This window comes from Bacillus rossius, chromosome 6 (assembly GCF_032445375.1).
Source record: "Bacillus rossius redtenbacheri isolate Brsri chromosome 6, Brsri_v3, whole genome shotgun sequence".
NCBI classification, from domain to species: domain Eukaryota; kingdom Metazoa; phylum Arthropoda; class Insecta; order Phasmatodea; family Bacillidae; genus Bacillus; species Bacillus rossius.
In genome coordinates, this window is record NC_086334.1 from 13,110,326 (window position 1) to 13,134,733 (window position 24,408).

The 24,408-nt window shown below is 44.0% G+C and overlaps 1 protein-coding gene across 4 annotated transcripts in view; it reads right to left on the reverse strand.

Annotated features, from left to right (window-relative positions):
* Positions 1-24,408, reverse strand: part of LOC134532655 (uncharacterized) — a 542,884-nt gene that overhangs the window by 176,698 nt on the left and 341,778 nt on the right. For all 4 annotated transcript variants that reach the window (XM_063369314.1, XM_063369313.1, XM_063369312.1 and 1 more), the window contains exon 4: positions 13,659-13,769. In XM_063369314.1, the coding sequence (XP_063225384.1) occupies positions 13,659-13,769 (111 nt within the window). The remainder of the gene's footprint in view (positions 1-13,658; positions 13,770-24,408) is intronic.

Sequence of the window (24,408 nt, forward strand, 5' to 3'; positions counted from 1 at the left end):
CCGCAGCGCTCGTTACAAACTTTAACGTCCGGCGATACCAACCGTTGCAAGTATGTGGTTTACGATCCACCAAAGAACACCCGCAAAAAAAAATAATAATAGTCCTACCCACGAGACTGCAAGGAGATTAACACTTCCTCTTGCCATAACACATCGGCTTCCCGGCGTGTGGGTTTTTTATGCGCGAGGGGTTCCGGGTTCGAGCCCTGGATGAGGCATGTCTCAAAATGCACTGGTAAAAATAAATACTAGTTCGTCCCGAACTGAGATCTCGCGAAGTTACGTAACGTAATGACCTACCTACTTATCATCAGAACTCATTTTCTGTCTGTGTGATTTTACCAAATTTAATGTGCAAGATGGTATATAGTCTTTCTCGCCTCATAGATCCTCAACTGTAAAATTTTCATCAGAAGCAAATATCTAGTAGGTTAATATAGGAAAGTTGTGGAAAATCCGCGGGACAAGTGATGCTCAGCAATCCTGGCGGAATGAGCTATAACTAGCGTTGTAAACAATGTTTTAGTGCGAGATGTTTAAGGATTTTTATTCACTTTAATTGCTATTTATTTTATATATATAATTTTGATGCATGAATACATTTTTAGAACTTTGAAGTAATGCCTAAAATAAATAATAAAATTATTTTCAGTACAAGAACGTTTTTCTTCAGAATTTAGAGAAAAACCGTGCCTAGGTCATGGAGGCATTACTTCTTAACTCCATGCCTGAGTCATACACGAAAACGTACACCAATTTGAATTTCGCGCATATACTTACAGCTCACGCGGCTTTTTTTACGTGTGGATCATTAACTTCCTGGGTTCAGGATTCATTCTGCGTAAGGCAGAGGTAAACCACTGCTGCATCACCCTGCAGTGAAAACCCTCACGTACGCCGCGACAGTGCCTGAGGACACCGTGCTCATCATTATTGCAATAATATACTTCTGCAAGACTTCACGATCTGCGGCATAATGTTCTCGTTGGTCATGTGTCCAGCTAGCACATATTTATTTTACAAACGCACAATATACGTTGTTGCACTTTTCGATTAATGTCAACATGCTTCGCGAGTAGATGCCGGAAACAATATGGTCTTCAGTACATAACACGTATTGGCGATTCGCGGTTTTCGCAAAATTGGCGATCGAAATCGCGAACTGACATGTCACACTTGCTTTTTTTTTATTGTGACAGTACAAACAACCACTGGACTAAAACGACGATGGCAAGGATATATCATTAAGAGCAATATAAAGTAATTATTGGCATGTTGAATGATAAAGTTAACAAGTTAAATTTATAAATATATTATGCCGGCTGCACCCCGATTTTAATTAAATGGCCGAAATATGTCCACTACTCCTACTTCTTAATTCAAGCTTAGATAAAAAAAAAACATGCGACGTAATGCCCCAAATGTTTTATCTTCGGGCAGTGATGCTTTGAAGCTGAAATTTTTAAATGCATCGAAAATTTCATCCTTGAATACATGTGAATATTTTTATCTCATCATTTCTTAACATAATTAAGATATAAACCACTCACAGTAAGATAAATTATATATATATATATACAGAGAGAGAGAGAGAGAGAATACGGGTTGAGAGTTAAACAAACGTCGTAACACAAAAAATTGGGTTCGAATGAGTGTCGTATATTTTAAAACATTTTAAACAACGAAGCTGGCGAAGACATGCTGCGAATACCAACACACAATTTTCCCCCAACCTTCCCCCCCCCCCCACCCAATTTTCCCCCTACGAGCGACGTGGCAAAAAGAAAAATAGCAGAGCGAGCGATAGCGCGGCGCCGAATGCCGGCCATTGTTACCCCGTGAGGCGTAAACTGCTGATAATCTCTTTTGTAGCGGCGCAAGGGCGGGGGTGGCGCGTCACTTTCCTACGTCCATCCCCTTTCCCCCACCCCACACCGTTTCCCGCCCACGCGAAAATGAAGCCGGCCCCCTGTTTTCTTTTACACGTCTGTGCCGACGCGGAATCCATTTCATTTAAACAAACGTTTCGCCTCCGCCGACTTCTTTCTGAAAAAAAAAAGTCATTATCGGAAGAAATATAGAAGAAAGCGTAGGAAAAAGTAATCATGGTCGGAGAGAGAAAAAATAAATGAAAATAAAAAAGAATTTTTTTTTAGGGGTAGAGGGGTTAAAAGATCTTTCGATGAAGGGAGCTTTCTCATTCTCTCTCTTTCTGTCTCTCTCTCCTCCCGGCAATCTGCGTCATTAGAAACAAAAAGTTGGCAACATTTCTGAGTGGCAAGAAATCGGCGAAGGACTTCAAAAGGTTTCTTTTACGCGCCGCCCGCGCTGCTTCGATGCGATCGACCGAAGGGATGTCCCGAGACGGGAAGCAATCTGCGTCCTGGCGGGCGACGCCAGTGAAGCGCAGGGGCCTGTCTCAGGTTAGGGTAGGTGCATAGGAGGATGGGTATTTTACTCTACCTCTTGACGAACACTTATTAGTAGAGACCTGCAAAATTCGCGGATTCATTTCGTGATATGCTACAATTCAAATAATTATACCTAATGAAGGCCAATTAGAGACCCTCGCTCAAAGAAGTGTCGAATCACAGACACTCAGTCGAGACGGACTCACAAGTCAGCAGCCAATGAACAGGTGGCATTTACCCGAGTGTGTAGAGTGTAGTAGAGTCTATCCTGGAGGTCATTGAACCCGCGAATTTTTCCGGTCTCTACTTATTATATTCATGTTTTTGACGTGAATACGTCTTAAAAATTGCTTCCATAGCGGGAGGCCATCCAAAAAACGAATGATAACAAAATCGGGGGAATACAGTTAGGGGTTGCAGCTACATATCTATCATCTCCATACAAAATTTAATTACACCGCTGGATTAAAGGATCAAAGAATTCGTTACGCTAAGTGAGGACTGTGACGCATCGCGCGCGGTGGAGGGGGAAGCGCCGCCATTTTGAGGTCATTTTGCTGCGTTTCGAGATTTACATTTAGTATAACTTTTGACTCGGAGAAGCTACGACGTTCGTTTGGGTTTCAATCGTCAGCTCTCGTCAAAATATATCGATGTCATGCATAAAACATTAGTGTAAAATAGTTACATTGAATATATATGGTGTTAAAATTTAAAAAAATGTATAGAAAGTATTACCTGTTACGTACACGTATTCACGTATTCCATGACACAGCCACGCCCTGTTTTTTTACGTCATGTCGACAACGATGTCATCAGAGACGAGCTGCAAATGAAGAAGGCATCGGCGTTGGATCACTATAAGGAACCAATCCCAGAACTCGCCCTGAGTGTTGCGGGCAACCGCGAGAACCAGAAATAAGTGGTTGGACGATGGACCAGCATTCAAACCCGGGTGCCACTTGATGCAAGTTTCGTTGTTTTCATGCCGGCAGTGGCCTTGCGAGCCATTGCACGAAACATCGAGAACGAGGCAAATCGTTATATGAAAACCTCTCAGGCGCTCACACACAGGATGAGCCTGAATTCAGACAGATAAAAATTCAGCTGCATGTTCATCACGACAAAATAAGTAGAAAATTATGATAAAGTATTTAAGATGGAACGCTAAACGTCTGGATCATGCTTAACTGAAATAATTTCTAAAACCACCGCCTAATCTGTGGCTGTATCAAAAATATATCTCATTGAAATAATTGGCGGTAGTGCCAATTCACAAAAATAAATGTGGAAGATAAAGGAGATACTCCCAATTATTTCAATAATTTAATTTTGCTTCAGTCACAAAATTCGTGGTGGTTGTAGAACATAGTTTAATTTAACATAATTCAGACGCTCAGTGTTTCATATTAAATATTTTATTATTATCTTTGAAAGATTTGTGCAATGGGGGTGTATGACTTACATCAGCTTACATCAAGTCAAATATTTTATTATTTACAATAGAAAAGTTTTTAACACCAACTTTAAAGACGTGTGCCATTCTTGATAAGCAATTTAGACCATAATTATTATACATGTTTCCAATTTATTTTGTCGCATGAACCACCAGCTGATGCTTGTCGGTTGGATTCAGACTCATGCTGTACATGGCGCGCAGTATAGTCACAGACCGACAAACCAGGAACTGCATTCCGCTACGCTTCCAAAAAGATATAAGTTAGTCCAAAAATAGCACACACATGTGTAAAATGGGTCAAAAGCTGAATTTTCTTTTAGAGTGGTAGAGTCGAACATTCTCAATGACATTCTAAAAGTTTACCGCCGTAGACCTTGTGCGTCACTCATATCTAGGGCGGTAAACTTGTGGTGTGTTTATTAAGGGGCCCGTCTTGTCAGAGGTGTATGCGTGTTGGCGAGACGGGATGATTAGTGCGACGCTGGCCGGTGCTTCTAGCGCGGTGTAGCCTCTAAGCGCAAGGCTCTGAACTGGCGCGCAGTCTTCTCGTCGTGCATAGGTCAACTAGGAGATTTTAGTGGTAACAATAATATTAAATGGCGAAGAAATGAAGATAAAAGATGTAATGCAAGTCTTTTTAAGTGCTTTCAAGAATTTGTACAGGTTGTAAGCCTTAAAATTGTTATGAGAACAAGCGTTTTGGCCATTTTAACTCCTCTAAAAATAAATTTAAAAAAAGGGGGTTGTCTGTAAAGTCGGTTTACGGACGATAATTTTACGTGATGTCATATCCAATTTTTTTTAATTGCTGCTTTTAAAAAGCCCGCCTCAACCTGTTTGATATTGAAGATTTTCTCGCACGGTGGTTGGCCGGTTCTTGCACGCTCGGCTCAGGCGGAACGTGACAATGAGTCACGCTTTTTTTCGTGCGTGCAGCCGGCGTTTATCGATTTATGAGGCGTTATCAGGTCAACAACTTAATCCGGAAACAAAACTACTTATACGTTCTTAAAAGCTTTTCTAAGACAATACTTCACTCCGATATTTCGTACAGTTTCCAAATTGCTTTGTTTTTTTCCTGAAGCTCTGCACGCCGTGTGTACGCCCAGGTAGGCGGGGCGCTTCAACACGATGGACTCTTACTGTACCAGGATTCAGCTTTTGGGGGGAAATACGACGTACATGTTAAGACCTTTATTCCGTGGACTAGCAGCTCGGTTCTGGAATATTCCCTCCAGGGGGCTCTCGACTCAGTGGCTAATGGTATGCGCGGTCACGGGGTCGCGAACGACAGGATTGGCCGCTCTGAAGCCCGGGAAGGGGTTCACCCCCGCAGTACGACGTGAGAAAGGAAGGGGGGGGGGTAAGGCGCGGCATCCCCCAAGGGAAACAACCAGAGAGAGGGGCTCGAACCAATCCACAAAGCAAGGAAGCTACAAAGTCGCAACTCATTGCTTCAACTAACGCTCTTATTTTCTTTGGGAATCATCGAACTGCGCGGTATTTGTACGCAACCTACCATAAAAAAATCGTTAACGTTTCGAAAGTAGAAGTTATAAACCTTGATTTTTTGTTTTGTTTTTTGAGGTCGTTCGTTTTGCTGGGAATATTCACCATAAATTTACAAGATTATGATTTTTGCCAAAGGGAACAACAGGCTATGTTAAAAATGCTTCAGCTTTTGTTTAAAAAAAATCAGAAACTGCACACCCGAAAAGTATGAGGTGTTGTTAGCTAAGCGACGGCATGCGGATCTCGGCTGATGCCGGTGACTCGTAAGCAGACATTACGTATTAAACTGTGGAGGTGGAAGGTGCGTCGGGAAACATAAAATCTGCCTACAGCAGATTGTCAGCGGGCTCCGAGACCGCAGTTTGCGAGCGCGTTGAGAGGATGGCAGTTTCCCTTTATGGCTCCTCGGCGTCGGTAGCAAGTCGGCGGCGCTAATAAACAATTAATATTGAACGCGCGCGACGAGATTCACTACGACACCTGTTACACGCGCCAGGGCCGCCAACCCTAGTCGCGAGCAGCAGAAACTAGCCTCTTGCCAGTGGCTGCACTGGATGTCCATGCTATTGTCGACGCTCTTGAAATAAACTTCTGGGAAATATCGCTCCATGAAACCAAACTTAGTTTTTTTTTGACGTCATAACGTCTTACAATAAATCGAAGAACGCCGGCTGCACGCACCTAAAGTTGTCACGTTCCGCCTGAGCCGAGCGTGCAAGAACCGGCCAACCACCGTGCGAGAAAATCTTCTATAATATCAAACAGGTTAAGGCGGGCTTTTTAACTAATTGTTCGAGATTATATTTATATAAATTTAAATTTAATTTGAAAAAATTGTAAATAATATTTGAAAATTAAAAAATTATGCAATTTTTCATCAATGTTTTCTTATGACGTTATCACGTAAAATTATAGTCCGTAAACCAACTTTACAGACCACCCACCCCCCTTTTTTTTTTTAAGAAACGCTGCAAGATTTCATCCAACTGGCAAAATCTCATAGAATGCACGAATTTTAAACTCTTCACCTCTCACAAACTATTTAATATTTAAATTTTTTATATCTCGCGTGCCAAATCACAGAAATCACCTGACTGCCTAAGGTTGAAAGCGATCAGTAACTTTCGTAATTCATCATACTGGATTCAGTTGGGATGCTGAAACAACTGCAACAATAACAATCAAAATCATGTTGAAACGTTTGAGAAAATGAAATAATTAAATATTTTGTAAATCCAAGGAAACCACTTTCAAAAATTATATTAATATATAAATATTTTTTAAAAAATTTATTAATCAAATTGCTCCTAAACTTATGATGTAAGAAGGTTTATGTTCATAAAAGTAACAGCGCAATAATAACTCACTTGTTTTTCTTCACTGTAGCATAAAATCTGAAAAAATAACATGTGTAAACCAACTGAACTTTGTGAAAGTATTCTTCGTTCTGTTCGTACGACATAAATAAGGGTGGTTTCCATTAGTATTTCAATATTGTACAATTATTTTAAATACAGTATTATACTAACAACATATATAGTAATGATTGTATTATCATAATAAGGAACTCGTTGCAGTCCTCTAATATTCATAATGTCTCAAGCGGTAGTTATTTAAGTGGATCAGGATTACTGAAACACTGCAACAAGCGCCATGAGACGCGCTGCAACACGTGAGCCCTTCTTGCCCGCGCGGCCACGTGTCGATACGGGGTTCGCGAGGGACCCGTGACGACTTCATCGCGCCCTCATAAGACATAATTAACGACCATCTTTGTTAATTTCGGCGCCTCGCCCTCTCGGCGCGTCTCGCCGGCGGCGGTGCAGGGGTGGTAGAGGGGGGGGGGAGTGGAAGGATGGCCGCCCCCCTCTCCCCGCCCTCCATCCACCCCCAGGTATACCCCGCGCCGCGGCCAGGCAACGCACGGGGCGATAGCCTTCCTTGAGGCCCCCCCCAGGGTATCCACAGTTAGTACTTTCCTACTAGATCTAGTACTTTTATAAGTTTTTTTAGTGGTCTAGTACATTTACGCTCAGATCTAGTACTTTTTTCTTTAATATAATAATATTACAGTGACTCCAATATGTTTTATTATTAAGAGTAATTATTTTTAAAAAACTATGGAATGTATGTGTGTGTGATGTGATATTTAAGTTAGAGCGTTGCAATGTCATAATAATTTCCTAAATTGTTAAAACCATAAATTATAATTTAGTACTTTTTTTTTTCAAATCTAGTACTTTTTTCTCGCCTAAGTTGGTACAAAATATTTTTTTTTCCTTGTGGACAGCCTGGGCTCCCCGCCCGCCCGGGCACACACGCGGTGCGCGGAGCTCCAGGAGAAACCACTCCGTCTGAAAACTACTCAACATACCAGAGCGGTGACTGTTTACGAAAAGAATTTAAGAGTACGCGAAGGGCTGATGGGTAGTGCCGTTTCCGTACTTCGTTTTTAAACTGTATTTTTTTAGACTTGCGTAAAGGGATAAAACTCGTGTTTCCAGAAAAAATGTATGCATTAAAAACCCGGGTACAGATTCTTTAAAGCACTCAAGGGACTTCCATAACCCTTTCAGCTTCATTTCTCCACCGTATGGGTTACCGATCAAATCTCATATGTAAGATTAGATGACTGCGCGCCAGCTCAAGAGGCGACACCGCGCTAGAAGCACCAGCGAGCGTCGCGCCAATCTGACACAGATACACCCCTGACTAGACTTCCACAAGAAATAACCCCGCGATGACAAAGAACGAAGCACTACAATTTACTCAGGTTTAACTGAACATTTTTTGTGAGCTCTGCTTAGAATCTACTTTCAGTATATCCCTCCGCCGGATGGCGAATTCAACATCGCCGTGGGCCTAGTGACCTTTGATTATGAATGCGTTGCGTCGACCCCGTGTGACTGCCAAATTGTCACCACCCTAAACATTTTAGTGGCGAGCCATTTTTAACGTAGCATTTTCAGTAAGAATATGTCGTTGAACAACGTTCTTTGATTTGCTACCATCTCAATTGATAAATAACCTGGCCGTACTTGTGTTATGTTATATGCAGTTACGGGACGTAACTTTTACTTAAAAGATTGAATACAAAAGGGTTCACGTAACCAAGTTTTTACTACAAAATTGAATACGTTTATTAAATGTGTTGGGTAAAGGGATAATAGTGTAGTACTATTAGTAGGTAATTATTAATTACAATTTACCGTCCTATATTTCACCTCACTAATTTTTTTTATTTTGTTGAATGAAAGATACAGTTCATGTTTTGTGTCCGTCTATAATTTTTTTGTGATTATAGGAAAACAATTGTGTATAACCGGAAAAAAAAAGGTTGTTTCCGCTACCAAACATTTTTGAAAGACGTACAAAAAAGTTTTTTCGCCAAAAAAAAAATATTTACAACGGGTGTCGTAATGTTTACAATTACGCGCTGCAATGGTGGAAGATAAAAAAGATCCCAAGGAACAAATGGAAAAATAATATATCGCAGTAGTTATTCCATGAGTAATGAAGAAATCGTGAATACAAGAAACAGCAAGTTGAATCGTGGAATCACATCACTATAGCGTCTAGAAATGCAGTAACCTTTATTTTTACGAAGACAGCCCCTACAAGCCGGTACAAAAAGAAAACCTCCGGTTATCGAAAATCATATTAAACTTCGGAAGCGAGAAAATTAAGAAAAATGTACTTTTATTAACAAAAGAAGTTGGGGGAGGGGGAGGAGGGGGAAAGGAGTTGGCTTTCCTAAAAGCGAGAGGGAGAGTGTAGAGATAAGGATGGGGGAGAGGCAAAGGCAACGTTTTTTTTTTATTCTTTGTATTCCATTAGCATCGCCGCACCGGGGTGGTTTCTCCCTCTTGTTACCGCGAATAAATTACGTTCCCTCGCTCGCCCACCACTCGTCCTCTTTCTGATTATCGAGTAAGTGATTGGTCCCCGAAGCAAACACTGGCTGGAACTTCCACCCGCGCGCCCACGGACATTTCCAGAGACACGGACCCGCGTGAGGGGGGGAGGGGAAGTGTACCAAGCTGCTGACAACTGCCGACAAGCGTGGCAGCGGCTTAAACAGCCTTCGCCAGTTGGTTCCCCGCGCATGTTCTGCCTGCAAACTTACAGATGTTAATTTTTGACGTGATAAACGTCTTATAAATCGATGAACGCCTGAGCCGAGCGTGCAAGCGAGAGCGCGGAACAAGCGACAGAGAGGCACGATCGGCCTAAGCGTTGTTTTCTTATGACGTTATCACGTAAAATTATCGTCCTTAAACCGACTTTACAGACATCCCCTTTTTTTATAAATAATATATAGTTTAGAAAACTAAAGGACACCAGAAAATATTAATTTAAAAAAAAAGTTATGGAATATATACACAGGGGCAATAACCCACCCCCCACCTTACGACCCAACCCTTCGCAAAACTAAAAAGAAAACTTGAGCAGGATAGTAGAAATTAACGTTTGAACCAATACACACCTAAAGTGTATTCTAATATATTTTTCCTGTCTAAAAAAATTCTCGGAGAAAGGAGAGCCACTTCATAATAATGTTTTCTGCGAAAAAATCACATACTTTTATGTCGTCTTATTAAAAAATACTGAGAAGTCGTTTTCATATCCATTCCTTTCAAAAATCGGAGCTCAAATTATTTTTGGAAACCTTACAATGAATTGTAATTTTTCCAACAATTTTTTTTTTTAATTTTTAATTAGGATTTGATTTAAAAAAAATGCCGTTGTTATGCTGTCTCATACTCCCGAGCCACGTACACCCCTGCACGAACAAACGCCGCAACCAGCACTACAGGCCAGCACATCGGGAGAGCCCACATCCAGGCGGTTCGGGCAAGAGTACTATCACAAGCAAATGCTAATAATTCCCTCCCATTCATTACGTGACACGCGATAATCTAGACTCCGATAACCACCGGGCTTTATATTTACAGAGCGGTCGGCGCTATTAATCACGCCAAATCCACTAGCGTAAATGAATGCAAACCATTTTAAACTGACAAACGAATTTTCGCGGCTGAATTTCCCGCTTGGTGCGTGAACGAGCGAGCGCTATTCCAACAATTCAAGCAAATTAAGCATCCACCATGGTTAAATACAGGGTTTTAGCTAATAATTCCGACTTCTCAGCACACTATCTGAACAAGATAAATTGCAAGATAATTTACTGCAGCGCTCTATTTAATTAAACGCATACCGATTAGCAGTATTACGTACATGTAGGTGTATATACAGAAATATACATACACACACATGATATGCAAAAACAATCAAGATGGACGAGTTTTACACACAGGCAACCTACAGCTGTATATGTCCCTACAGGACGTAGATAAATAATACAATAAATACAAGAAAACGTCCTCTGTATTTTAGTATTTTACCAGTTCCGAAGCCTAAAGTCTCGGTTTCAACTGTTTTGTAGAAATTATACATAGCATGTGACAGTTCTTAATTCATAAACCTTTGGTCAGAGAATATATTTGGCTAAGCGATGAGCGAAATAGGTAAAGTTGGAATATTGTACAATATTGAATCATGTAGTGAAACTATTATAAAAAAATTATTTTAACAATTAATTCAAAAGGATACAAAATATCCTTTATATATATTTCAAACGTCAAAAGTTCTATCATTTTATGGTTGAAATTTTAGCAAACGGACTTAATCTAAAAAAAATTTCAAATCAAATCAAAATATATTTGGAAAAGGAAAGGTAATTCTTTGAAGAGAAAAAAAAATAAAAATATCACACGTAGGCTACTTAAGTACCTTATGTTGTTGTTTCATCAGTCAGTTTTATTCAAAGAAATAAAGACGGTTTTCATAAATGTTTATACACGTATAACATCACAATTTGTTTCGAAAGGTTTTTTTCAAGGATGAAGAGGTTTTAACTTATAAGAAAATAATGAATAATCCAGCCAAACATTTTTTTTCCTTGCACTACTTTACAAACTTAATGCTAATATATATTTCCACACTAATATAATATATTGGAGTATACATATACAAGAAAGTGTCGTACTGCCTCAAACAAGTTGTTCTCTTAGATGTGTGTAATAGAAGTACCCTATTCGAGGAAGCGAACACAAATTGATTAACTACATTACACCGTCCACTGCTCTCGTGAGCCTGCTGGCCTGCGACGAACATGACCATGCGGTGCGAAGTGACATCACCCAGGCTGTGAGGGTGGAAGGGGGGGAAGTCGCGAGTGTCGCGAGTAGTCATGCAGAGAACTGTACTTCCACAAACAATACTCCATTCCGCTTGAATGGGGATTGGACGAGCCCCGTCGCTGCAGAACGTCAAAACTGTAAAGACAGGAGGGGTGGAGACCAAAGAGTGAGAAGGACTGAGTGGGGGGGGGTAGAAATGGAAGGAAAACAGCGCGGTGTTGACTCAAACCAGCGCCGCCATCGCCGCGACTGGCGACAATGCAGCAGGGACCCCTCTCCCAGCCGACACGAAGGGGGCACAGTCCGTCTGGCGAGTAACGATACAATGCGCGCCTCGCAGACAATGGCGCCCTTGGCGCTGATCAAGGTAATGGGCGGGGGGACTCGTAAAAGGCTAGACTCCACGATTCTCTGTGCGTTCTGGAAAATTACACCTGCTCATTGGCATCTTGACTCGTCACGCCTGTCAACTGAGGTGCTTGTGATTCGACACTTCTTTCGTCAGGGACTATTCATAGATAGAAACCGGAAAAATTCGCGGGTTCAATGACCAGGATAGACTCCAATATCATCTACACACTCGGGAAAATGTCAACTGTTCATTGACTGCTGACTTGTGAGTCGTCTCGACTGGGTGGCCTGTGATTCGACACTTCTATGAGTGAGAGTCTCTAATTGGCCCTCAGTCCTCCAGATTAACAGTGGACCAATGGCAGAAGCAGCACTAAGGTATAATTATTTGAATTTTTGCATAACACGAAATGAAAACGCGAATTTTTCAGGTCTCTATTCATAGATAGGAGCAGGCATTTATTGCGAAAAAATCTGAACACCGGTTTCTTCCTCCTGATTGGCGGCCGTCTGCGGGAGAAGTCGTTGCCTTGTTTGACCGAGCCACTCAGGACGCGTTTGCTTCCGCGCTGAATTACTGTGGTCGGGTGTTGTAACAATCGACATGTACTTGAAAGAAACTCACCAAATCACGAAACACGGACGATGCTACAGTTTTTTTTTTACTTTCAGCTAGTCCCGGAATATTTTCGCGAAATGTGCATGCCCCTATTCATAGAGTGTGCAAGGGCAAGTACAGTGGGCGGTGCTGGCTAGAGGTCTTGTCAGCCGAAGGTCCAGCACTTTGGCGGGGGGCACTCTTGACGCAGTGCCTGACTGACGGCGCCAAGTACGCATTCTCTTAAAAAGCGCTGGATCGTTAGGAATACCGTTGTCACCTGACCACACACACTGGGGTCCAGTTCTGTTGATCTTGGCTGGCAGAGAGAGCCCGATGACCACGTATGTCCAGGGGACGTCGGTTCCTCTGGGGGGTGTAGTCTAACATAGATGTTATCATTGAAAGATTTGTGCAATGGGAGTGCATGACTTGATGTAAGCTTGTTTCTGTTTTGGAAAATTATTGTGTTTGTTTCGTATTTTCGTTTTGTCGTGTTTTTGTCTCGTTTCAACTGTTGTGCTGAATTATTTTGGTTTCAATATTTTTGTGCTGTCATCATTTATGTTTTTTTTTTTTTTCGTTTTCTTAGTCCATTTTTCTTTGATTTTCTTTGTTTGTTGACCATATTCCTGTTATGGAATATTATGTGATGTTTATATCCTGTTGACAACAGCAATTTTTTGCTTAATTTGTTTTTTTTGTCTTTTGGGTATTTTTTAGTTTTCTTCTACAGACAAACTGCTTAGCAATGGCGTATGTCCAAAAGCTTACAACAAGTCTAACATAGATGGTTGTGGCGCACTAATCTCTGGAGTGGCTTAGCTGTGTCTCTCGAACAAAAGGTTGCCGAGTAATGAGTGGCGTGTTATTCGGACCCTCTATGCCTGTCAAACCCTGCACTCACTGCAGGGTAGTGGGGGCATTGGTCACATTCTCCTGGCTTGAAAAGCTTCTGCAAGTTGACTCACGGTTCTAACTTTAAAGGTGCAGGGACGGGAGGGGTGGTGGTGGTGGCGGGTGAACCGGAAAAAAAAAGTGCCGGAAAACATGTTCGGCACGGCTCCTTGTTAGCTCCTTGGGTCCAAGCACGTTAAAAACTGCTGGTTGGTGCATTCACTCACCCTGGCGAGCTGGCGCTGCAGTCGCGCCACGGCCAGCCGCTCGCGCTGCCCGCTCTTCTGCTCCGCCTCCAGAGCCCGCTCCAGCTCCAGCACCCTCTCCTCCAGCCGCTCCTGGAACACGCAGATAAGCCCCCGGACCTGGGGTCAGCCCTCGTGCGTCTCCATTCCGCCGGACCCGCGCGCCCGCGCCACACCCTCGCAGATAAACATTCCCGGTTTATCCCCTCCCTCTACCCTCTACCACCTACTACCCTGCAACCCTCACTCGCAACACACACATCAAAATAAATTATACCCATCACTGAGAGAAAGGTTTGTTTGCCTTAACAATATATTGTTTTATATATGGCGAAACAAATATATTTTGTTAATTCAAACAAATTATTCTGTAGTAGGACAGATTCTGTTGACCCAAAATAAAATGATTTTGTCAACTCAAATATATATTTGTTTTGGTGTAACAAATCAATTTTTATTACTTACCGAGTTTGGTTAAGCTAACGAAATATTTTGTTCCACCAAGTATATATTTGTTTCGCCACATATAAACAAATATTTGTTTGATTCAAACAAACCTTTTTTCTCTGTTTAAAGTTTTTTTTTTTCGGGCAGGGATCAGCGACACTGTCGAGGGCTGAAGTTAACACAAAAATAACTAGGAAAAAAAATTAACAGCACATTCAGTACGTTCGGTTGTCACACTGCAATGTAAAATAATACAAACAAATATACACTTCCGAGACAAACGAACCATCCTAATAGAATTGTATTCAATTGGACGAGAAGTGACAAAGGGAAAAAAAAACTGACTCCATGCATTACACATGTACACATTCATGATCATTCTTTATCCGTTCGACGCTGTCAATATCACTTATGTGCTGATGATTTACACGTTCACATGTATTTTATGCCTCACGATTTAATCAATGGTTCAAGTATGTTCAACAAGAATCTTGATGATCTTGAAATGGTCAAAAATGCTGGGTGTAATGCCATGTTGTCTGTAATAAATTAAGTTACAATCTTGAAATAACCTTACGCAAACAAAAAAAAAGGATGTATTACTAATAGTTACAAACTTGGGTGTTACACTTATTATTTCAGTAAGCTGGTCTCAGCATAAAATGTTTATCAGTGGAAAGGCATTTGGTACTTTGCATGGCCTAAAACGTTTGGAGAAAAAAAAACTGTTGCCGACATGTATTAAAAAAATAATTAGTTCACATTAATATAAACCCGGTTTGTAGAGACCGGGACAATTCGCGGATTCATTTCGCGTTAGGCTAAAATTCAAATAATCCTACCTTACTGCTGCTTCTGCTATTGACATACAACTCATCTGGAGGAACGAGGAACACTCGGTAAAAATGTATCGAATCACGTGCTACTATGTTGGGACGTCTCACAAGACAGCACCCAACGAGTGGATGATATCTGTCCGAGTAAATGTAGAACTCTGGAGTCCATCCTGGGGGTCATTTAACCCGCCATATTTTTCCCGTCCCTATCGATTTGATATTACTGTCATTAACTTTGTCGATTTAACCGAGAAACAGTTCAAAACGTTACAGCGCATCCAAAACATTTGTTTCCATTTTATTTATACTGTTACGAGGATAGTGCATGCGGGGCAACGAGGCAGGCCAGCTCGCTAACAAGTCTGCGAGCTCGTCTGTGGGTGGGGCGCGGTAAATTACCGTTACAACGCCTAACAGTATTACCAACGGCTCCTCACTACCCCCCTTAACCCTCACTTCACCTCGGCACGTTCCCAGAGCACCGCCTGCGTGAAGTGGCGTAATTAGGACGCCACTATTCTGGGAGCTTCGGGTGTCAGATCGACCCTGATGACGCCCCACTTCAAAAGGGTGTGAGAACATTCCAGGAGGGGGCTGAGGGGTATCAAAACGTCGACGCCAACCTCTGGGACAGTGACGTGAAGAGGGAAAGAGACACCCCTCGGTAAGCGACAAGCGTCGGGCTTCGTGTGCCAACATCGGGGTCATCGAAGATTGCACCATCGGGGACCGGAACGTCTGGCACGGTGGTGTCGTGTGCGCGGCAGACGAATCAGAAGTGTCGGAACCGAGTTTCGCGGCAAGAAACGAACACCAGAGAGAGAGAGAGAGAGAGAGAGAGCCAATGTTGAGCCGAGCTCCAAAGAGGAGAGTAAAAAAAATTGGAACTTACGAAAGGAGTGATTCGAGCGCAGGAGGGTCACCCGGTGTTGTTGGTGGATCTCTGCCCTAGCCGTGGGTGTTGGGAAGTACCACGCGAGGGCCTGGTGTCGTTAGACGGGCGCTAGCACGCGCAGGAGGGTCACCCGGTGTTGTTGGTGGATCTCTGCCCTAGCCGTGGGTGTTGGGAAGTACCACGCGAGGGCCTGGTGTCGTTAGACGGGCGCTAGCACGCGCAGGAGGGTCACCCGGTGTTGTTGGTGGATCTCTGCCCTAGCCGTGGGTGTTGGGAAGTACCACGCGAGGGCCTGGTGTCGTTAGACGGGCGCTAGCACGCGCAGGAGGGTCACCCGGTGTTGTTGGTGGATCTCTGCCCTAGCCGTGGGTGTTGGGAAGTACCACGCGAGGGCCTGGTGTCGTTAGACGGGCGCTAGCACGCGCAGGAGGGTCACCCGGTGTTGTTGGTGGATCTCTGCCCTAGCCGTGGGTGTTGGGAAGTACCACGCGAGGGCCTGGTGTCGTTAGACGGGCGCTAGCACGCGCAGGAGGGTCACCCGGTGTTGTTGGTGGATCTCTGCCCTAGCCGTGGGTGTTGGGAAGTACCACGCGAGGGCCTGGTGTCGTTAGACGGGCGCTAGCACGCGCAGGAGGGTCACCCGGTGTTGTTGGTGGATCTCTGCCCTAGCCGTGGGTGTTGGGAAGTACCACGCGAGGGCCTGGTGTCGTTAGACGGGCGCTAGCACGCGCAGGAGGGTCACCCGGTGTTGTTGGTGGATCTCTGCCCTAGCCGTGGGTGTTGGGAAGTACCACGCGAGGGCCTGGTGTCGTTAGACGGGCGCTAGCACGCGCAGGAGGGTCACCCGGTGTTGTTGGTGGATCTCTGCCCTAGCCGTGGGTGTTGGGAAGTACCACGCGAGGGCCTGGTGTCGTTAGACGGGCGCTAGCACGCGCAGGAGGGTCACCCGGTGTTGTTGGTGGATCTCTGCCCTAGCCGTGGGTGTTGGGAAGTACCACGCGAGGGCCTGGTGTCGTTAGACGGGCGCTAGCACGCGCAGGAGGGTCACCCGGTGTTGTTGGTGGATCTCTGCCCTAGCCGTGGGTGTTGGGAAGTACCACGCGAGGGCCTGGTGTCGTTAGACGGGCGCTAGCACGCGCAGGAGGGTCACCCGGTGTTGTTGGTCGGGATCTAGGCGCCCGGTGATGGACGTCCAAGCCGCGCCCACCGCCTGCTAATCGGCTCTGCCCCGTGCGCCCCCACCCCCCTCCACAACCCACCTACCTTAGCGTCTCATTATCACGTTCCCCGCGCCGAGACATTGTGCCCCGGGCCGCGTAATCTCGCGCCGAAGGAACGTGCCGCACTATAAATTTCCAACCCCCACCCCCTTACCCACCCAACCCCCTCACCGAGGAAAACACCCCCGCCAGGTCCTTCCTCGCCTCGCCAACCAACCAACCACCGACCCCCCAGGGGGCGCGCGTGTACAATTCAAACAAGCCTGCGTCGGGAGGTAATGACGCAGTCCTGGGGGGACGCTTGCGAGGCGCGAGGGGAAAAAAACTAAAAATAAGGGAGGGTAAAAATCCGAGCAAGGCGTCTCACGCAAGGCGGTCGGCCATTCCACGGCGTCGCAAGGCTTGGTGGGCCACCCTGGCGCGGACCTTAGCCACGATCCACTGTCCGTGTGGCTGTCGTCGGGTCCACGGGCCAGGCGAGCTCCAGGTGTCCTTCGAGCTGTCACTGCTGGAGCTGGAACACGGGCAGTGCCGGCAGGCGACCAGGGAACTGTTCTTCGCGAACAGAGGTAGGGAAGATGGCAATCTTTGCTACCGTAAAGGCAGACTTGGTTAGTTTTTTTTTTTTTGACGTGACAACGTCTAATAAATCGATGAACGCCGGCTGCACGCACGAAAAACGTGTCCCGTAACGCACATTTTCCCGTTACGCTCATTGTACGCTTGCGCCGCATCTATCTCTCTTCCACTCGATTGGAACAACCATTGATTGGACTTTTTCAAGGCACATTATTCTTGAAACATCCCCATTCGTTTCCTACTTTTCCTATCATCGTCCTATCCTTAACAGAATAACACAGATTGGAAGAAGTTAAACAGCAAACATGTATAAAAGTTATAGTTAAAATAATCTCTTCGTTAAAGTAATAAACATATTTGAATCAATGAGTGCAAATAAAAGTAAATTTATCAATTAAATTGTAGATTTCATTTTACTCCTTCTTTGCATCCATACAAAATAGTGATAATTCAATAAAAATGATTCAATTTTATTCATAAAAGTATGCAATCATTTCATCAATGTTTTGTTATGACGTTGTCACGTTAAACTATCGTCCGTAAACCGACTTTACAGACAACCAATTTTTTTTTTGTAAATCACTGTGTGTGTATATGTTCCCTATGGACTCCAAAACGGCTGGACTGATTTTTGATGAAAATTTTCAGGCAATCTTCATATTTAGCCCAGCGGGTGATCCTGTGAAGTTTGGTAGCGATCAAATCAGCTGAATATTTTTTTGCCCATTGTTTTACTCACACCGTGGAGGTGGTTACGACAAGCAGGGAATTGTTAAGCATAAATTAACTGCTGGTTGAACGCTTTTCCTGTCGCCGCGAGCATTGATTGCATTTGTGAGCAGAAAACACAGACAATGCAAAATACAATATAGACTCCGAAATGTTTATGTTTCACTTATTGCACCCTAATCCATTCGAATTTAGATGCTAAGATATTTTAATTCATCCAGAGATTTTAAAATGCATGCGATAACACAGGAAGAAAAAAAGTTGTTTCTAAAACGCTTTAAAGAAAATATTAATAATCTGATAAGAGAGTTCATATAAACCTTTTGGAACGATTTCTACACTCTACAAAATAAAAAAACAATAATAATTCCACTAATGGATATAGCAAAAAATTATTTCGCGGATTCACTGGGCAGCAAAGCGGACTTGAAGCAGATATGCAAGCGCACTTGACTATCCTGAACCAGTTGTAAACAAAGGAGATAAAAGTAGTTACCAACGAGAATATATAGAAAGGTTTTGATTATATGTGCATATGCAATTTTTAGTCTGGGCTGACGTGGAATAATCGTGGATCTACAGCGAATATTGAGAACGGGCGAGGGGTGGAGGGTATAGAGGGGAAGCGGGGGAAAGGTCTCCCTCTAAGGTTTGCAGAATTTCTTCTGGGTTACATGATCTGAGAAAACTCCCCCTCGCGGCCCGCCCAATTACATTTCTCGGGACTTCATTCAATTCGATCGACGGCGTAACTTCCCTGGTTCTTCTTCTTCTCCCCCGGACTGACTCTCGCGTCCCGGAGTAATTTCTTTATTAAATTTCCATCTCCGCGCGCCGAACAGATCCGATAAGACACTGCATGAATAATCGATGAATCAGCTGCGATTAGAATCACTCGCCCGGAAGACGGGATCACGGAACAGTCGCGTGGTTGCGTGCTGGAGCCTCCAGCGTAAACGACGGCGTTTCGAGTTCCCCCCCCCCCCCATCCCCCAATTCTCGTCAAAGTGTAAGCTTGTTCAAATGATCAGTTAAATGACCGCCACGAGAATTTTCGCGTTTCCTCGGTCAAGTGTAAATTGCTATGCCTGAAGTCTTTTGACGAAATAAAGTTCCAAACTACTTTATTTTTAAGCACGCATAAGTAGGGACCGGAAAAATTTGCGGGTTCAATGACCTCCAGGATGAACTCCACAGTTCTACGTACAACTCGGTCAAATGTCACCCACTCATTGGCTGCTGTGTTTTGATACGTCCCAACGTAGCAGCCTGTGATTTGATCAAGCTTGGGTCGGGCGTTTCTCATTGGCCCAGAGTCATCCAGGTGAGTTGTGAGCCAATAGCAGAGGCAGCACTGAGGTATAACTATTTGTATTTTACCCTATCGCGAAATGAATTCGCGAATTTTTTCGGTCTCTATACATAAGCTAAGAAAATTAATGTTTTAGTTAAATATCCCATAATTTTTTTTCTAGTGGAAACATTAAGAGTCTGTTCGGAACACATTATAACTAGGCCTAAACGATCCATGTCGTTATATTATAATTCAGATTACAGTGTATTGATTATTATACACAATATCATAGCATTTAAATGCAAAATGCATTTTTGTATCAAAAATCGATCCCTAAAATACGTTGTAAGTACAGGCGAAAAACTAAAAATAACTTCTCGAAAAATATTTAAAATTAGTCTTAGCTCACCGACTTCTATCCACTGTGCGTATATGTAAAGTCGGAGAAATTGTTCGGAAATTCACCAAACAAATGTACCGATGGCCGTGATTAGATATTAATAATGGTGAAGATAACTCTCGTGAATCAACAAAGCAATTTGACAACATAAAATTTACCAGTTAACTTCTATGCAATATACAGTTAGGGGCATGCATTTTTCGGAAATAAAAATGTTGATCGCTAATTGGACTGCAGTAAGGTATGCCGGCGCTAACAACTGTTTTCTTGCTAAGGTCATCTGCAAGAGAAGCCATTGCCCAATTTGGCCGGACCAATCAGGACGCGTTGGCTATTATTGGTGTGCTGACAGGATACATATATATGAAATAAATCCAGCCAACCACAAAACACAAACAATGCTTCAGCGTTTTAAAACACAGCTGGTCTAAAAAAATCTTTTCGCGAAAATACATAACCCTATACAGCCTACAGGTAAATATTTGATAGCATTACTTTAAAATAAACAAATTTTAAAAAAAGTATTGTTAACTGACTCGGGTATTAATGAAAACGGTCGTTGATTTGACACGTGCATTAATGAAAAAGGATGTTGTTCTGACTCGTGCATTGATGAAAAAGGATGTTGTTCTGACTCACGTGTTATACCAGTCGCTGCCAGTACATTAAGTGAGGACTGGACGATTAGATTCTCAGTCAACCTCTGGCTGTGAGACAGATGTTATCCAACCTTATGTTGGCAATATTTATTTCAGCACTTATTGCTGTAATTTATTTCTTTATAAATATACACAATTCTTTCCTGGATTCTAAAATGATTTTACTGGGTTATTGCTAGGTCTTCTTAAATTTCCATTTTTTAAGTATATTTTATATTAAATTATATATATATTTCAATAAATCTTCTAGGGAGTGGAATATAGACTGTGATACAATCAGACTTTTTTTAGAGTGTACGCTGGTTTTCGAATTCTGTGACGACGCGCGTAGAAAACGTCGACTCGAAGCTTTCCAAAAAAAGGGCGATTACCAACATTCCGCACACAAATTTCCGCGTCCGCCGGAGAGGAGAGGGGTACCGCGAAGCACCCGCAGGCTGAAGTTGAAGCTGAAGCTGAAGTACCTCGCGGTCCCGCCGCGGGCGGGGGGGGGGGGGGGGGGGGTTCAGGCCCCGCGAGGACCGAGAAAACACAAAAGGCACGGAAATCCCCGCAGCGTGCGGGAGAGAATTGCGGGACGAAATCTCCGGGGAATAAAGGTGGGCAGATAAGGGACCTGAGAGATGGCCAATATGAACCCGAGGGAGCGCCCGATAAGGAGAAGTATAAAAGATGGCGGAGGGAAAAGGAGAAAGGTACAGGGGAAGAGAGGGGAGATTGGGGGGTAATGTCTTTAAAGAGAGCACGGCCGGCATTGTCGGGACAAACAAAACGAAGGGCCGAAGACTTGGCGATTCAGCGGACGGGGCGAGGTTCCACGGAAAGGCTGATGAAGAACTCAATTATAGCGAGGCCGCCTGGTCGGAAGAAACCCCTACCCATTCGCAACGGTTAAAAGACACTCGTCTATGTCCCTTGGACCATTCTCCAAGGTTCCGAACACGCTGTTAATTCGCTCTTTTTTTTTTACTTCAGTAACAGCTAATTTACCCTTGGAGGTCGAAGACCTAGTGACCTACGATTACTAGAGACCGGAAGAATTCGCGATTTCAATGACCTGTAGGATAGACTCCATGATCATCTATGCACGCAGGGAAATTACATCTGCTCATTGGCTACTGAATCGTGTTACATGTTAACTGGGACGCTAGTGATTCGATACTTCTTTTGTTTAAGGTTTTTAATTGGCCGAGTATCATTCAGATAAACTGTGGCCCAAACAATGATGCAGTAAAAAGGCAAACGTTTTTGGATTCTAGCCTATCACGAAATGAATCCGCGAATTTTTCCGGTCTCTAACGATTACAGACCCTCAAACCTCCCTATAGGCTCGATTCCATAACCGTGCGTGCAATCAAGTATATGCCACGTGTTCATTAGCTGCTGACATAGTTTACCTTCTCTCCGGATCGCACACGATTAGACAGCTGTCTTCAAATGTGTTTGTCACTGGCTTCTAGTCAAATAACTCGCTATCCAATGACAAGTGTCAGTTCAGTGAACATATCTGTTTTAAATCTAGACCGTCACAAATTTTGCAAGCAACTGCGTTTGATTGCAGACCCTAACTAGAGGCATCTATTTTACGCGGGAAAAAATATGCTGATTGCTCCATAGACTACAAAAATGTATCTATGCCTGCGGGAGCGATTTATCTCTCCTGCAAGAGAAGTCTTCGCACTATTTGACCTATTCAGGACACGTTTGCTTCCGCACTGGGTTCCTATGATTGGTGTGCTGACAGGTAGACATTCACCTGAAATAAATTCAGCCAACCACGAAACACACATACAATGCTACAAAGATATAACACTCAGATTTGTACGGAAATATTTTCGCGTAAAATACATGGCCCTACATCTACCCCATTCCCGGTACATTTGACCGATCATAAGGTTAAACTTCTCGGACCGATACACATTCGAGAACACGTCATATTTCAACCGGCTGGCTCTTCTGACTTTAAAAAAAAACACGAATTATAAATGTTTCCCTCCGGGGTCTGCAATCGCGCGGGGCGTGCCAGAGCCATCGACGGCCCCACTCGCGCGCATGCGGAAAACGTACGTACGTCTGTCCGTCCCGGACCTACCCCGCTGGTGCAAAAAAATAATACACGGAGGCAAATGACGCGCAGAGAATTTCCTCGTCCGAGAGGTCGCGACGACGTGAACGCGGCCTTAATTGGAATTCCCTCTGGGCTCTCCCTTGGCGGCCCCCCCCCCCCCCTTCACAACCCACAGAGGGAGAGAGAGCCGCCGCGCTGTCACGTGTGTGCGCACGCTATATTCCGCCCCGTGTTTAGGGTCCCGGCGTGTCCCGGCGTGTCCCGGGGTTTGGGGGGGAGGGGGGGTGTGAAGGGCTGCCCGCGGATTAATGCCCGGGCACGTGCCCGGGAACACCAATACGAAGGGGGGGGGGGAGGGTGGACAATTAATTACTGGACAGGGCGCGCGTCGTGCGCCGGAGAAAGTGAAAGCTGTAATTAAATGCTTTCACCGGAGAGGGCAAGAACACCACACCCCCCCTCCCCCCCAACAACCTCTTTATCCACACCCCCGGGCCCATACGTTGGAAGGTATTAACAGGTATTTATTGGACCTTCAACCACCCCCCCCCCACCCCTCGCTCATCATCACCCACCTTAATTCCCCCGCGTCATGTGCTCACGGACTTCCGCGTTGAGGTGTGGGAGGATGGGGGGTGTTGGGGGAGAGGGGGGGAGGAAGAGAGAGAAACGACTCGTAAAAAGACATAATGCAAACGAGGATTTACTCAAATGGCGCGGCGCGAAATGTTTTCGCCCATAAAAGTTGCCCCGCATCCCCCCTTGCGAGGATTAGGCACCCCCGCGCAACAGAGGTCGTCTTGGGCGATCCATCCACTCCCCGCTGACAGACAGGGCGTGCGACGGACTGGTGCAGCCTTAATTTAAGGTGGAAACCTAGTCGTGATGTTGGGAGTGGCTAGGAAAAGGGGTGGTGTTTCATCAGATACGGAAAGGCAGCAATTAATTTGTTCAGTGAAACAAAAAAAAACGAAGACTGCATTCATTACTACTAGGAGGTTTATCAAAAAAAAAGTATAGTCGTAAAATAATTTTCAAAGCCATATGCGTAATTCAAAAAAAAAATTACTTTCATTATGGACTCTCACATCTGGCTGATGTACCTTTTTTTTTTATTAAATTGAAATACTTGTTTGCCAGCTTAGAATATCATGAGGGAAAAAAACCTTCCACAGGAATTTTTTTTTAATTTTAAAAATAACAAAATATGTTAAATTGTCCAGTTGACGCCTGGTGATGCTGTTACGGGAAGGCATCCCTACTGAAGGAGCTTGCTCGCACTCGGGGGCAGGGGAATGGGGAGGGAGGGGGAGTCGCTCCTAAAGCCCACCCCACACGATGCCCATTTTCTGCTATAACTTCTGTTATACCCATGGGTATAAAAATTTTCATAAAAATTTGTATAGCAGAACCGCAGAAAGATTTCTTAACTCCATACACACGATACCTAGAATGCTAACAGAAAACCAGCCAACGCAGTTGCCGACCAAAGCAAACATATCAGGGGAGGATAAACCTGTCGAAGTCAACTTATCAAAATACTGAAAAAAAAGTGAAAGTTACACCTGTTTGTGTTAAAAATTATGTAACTTGCGGAAATATTAT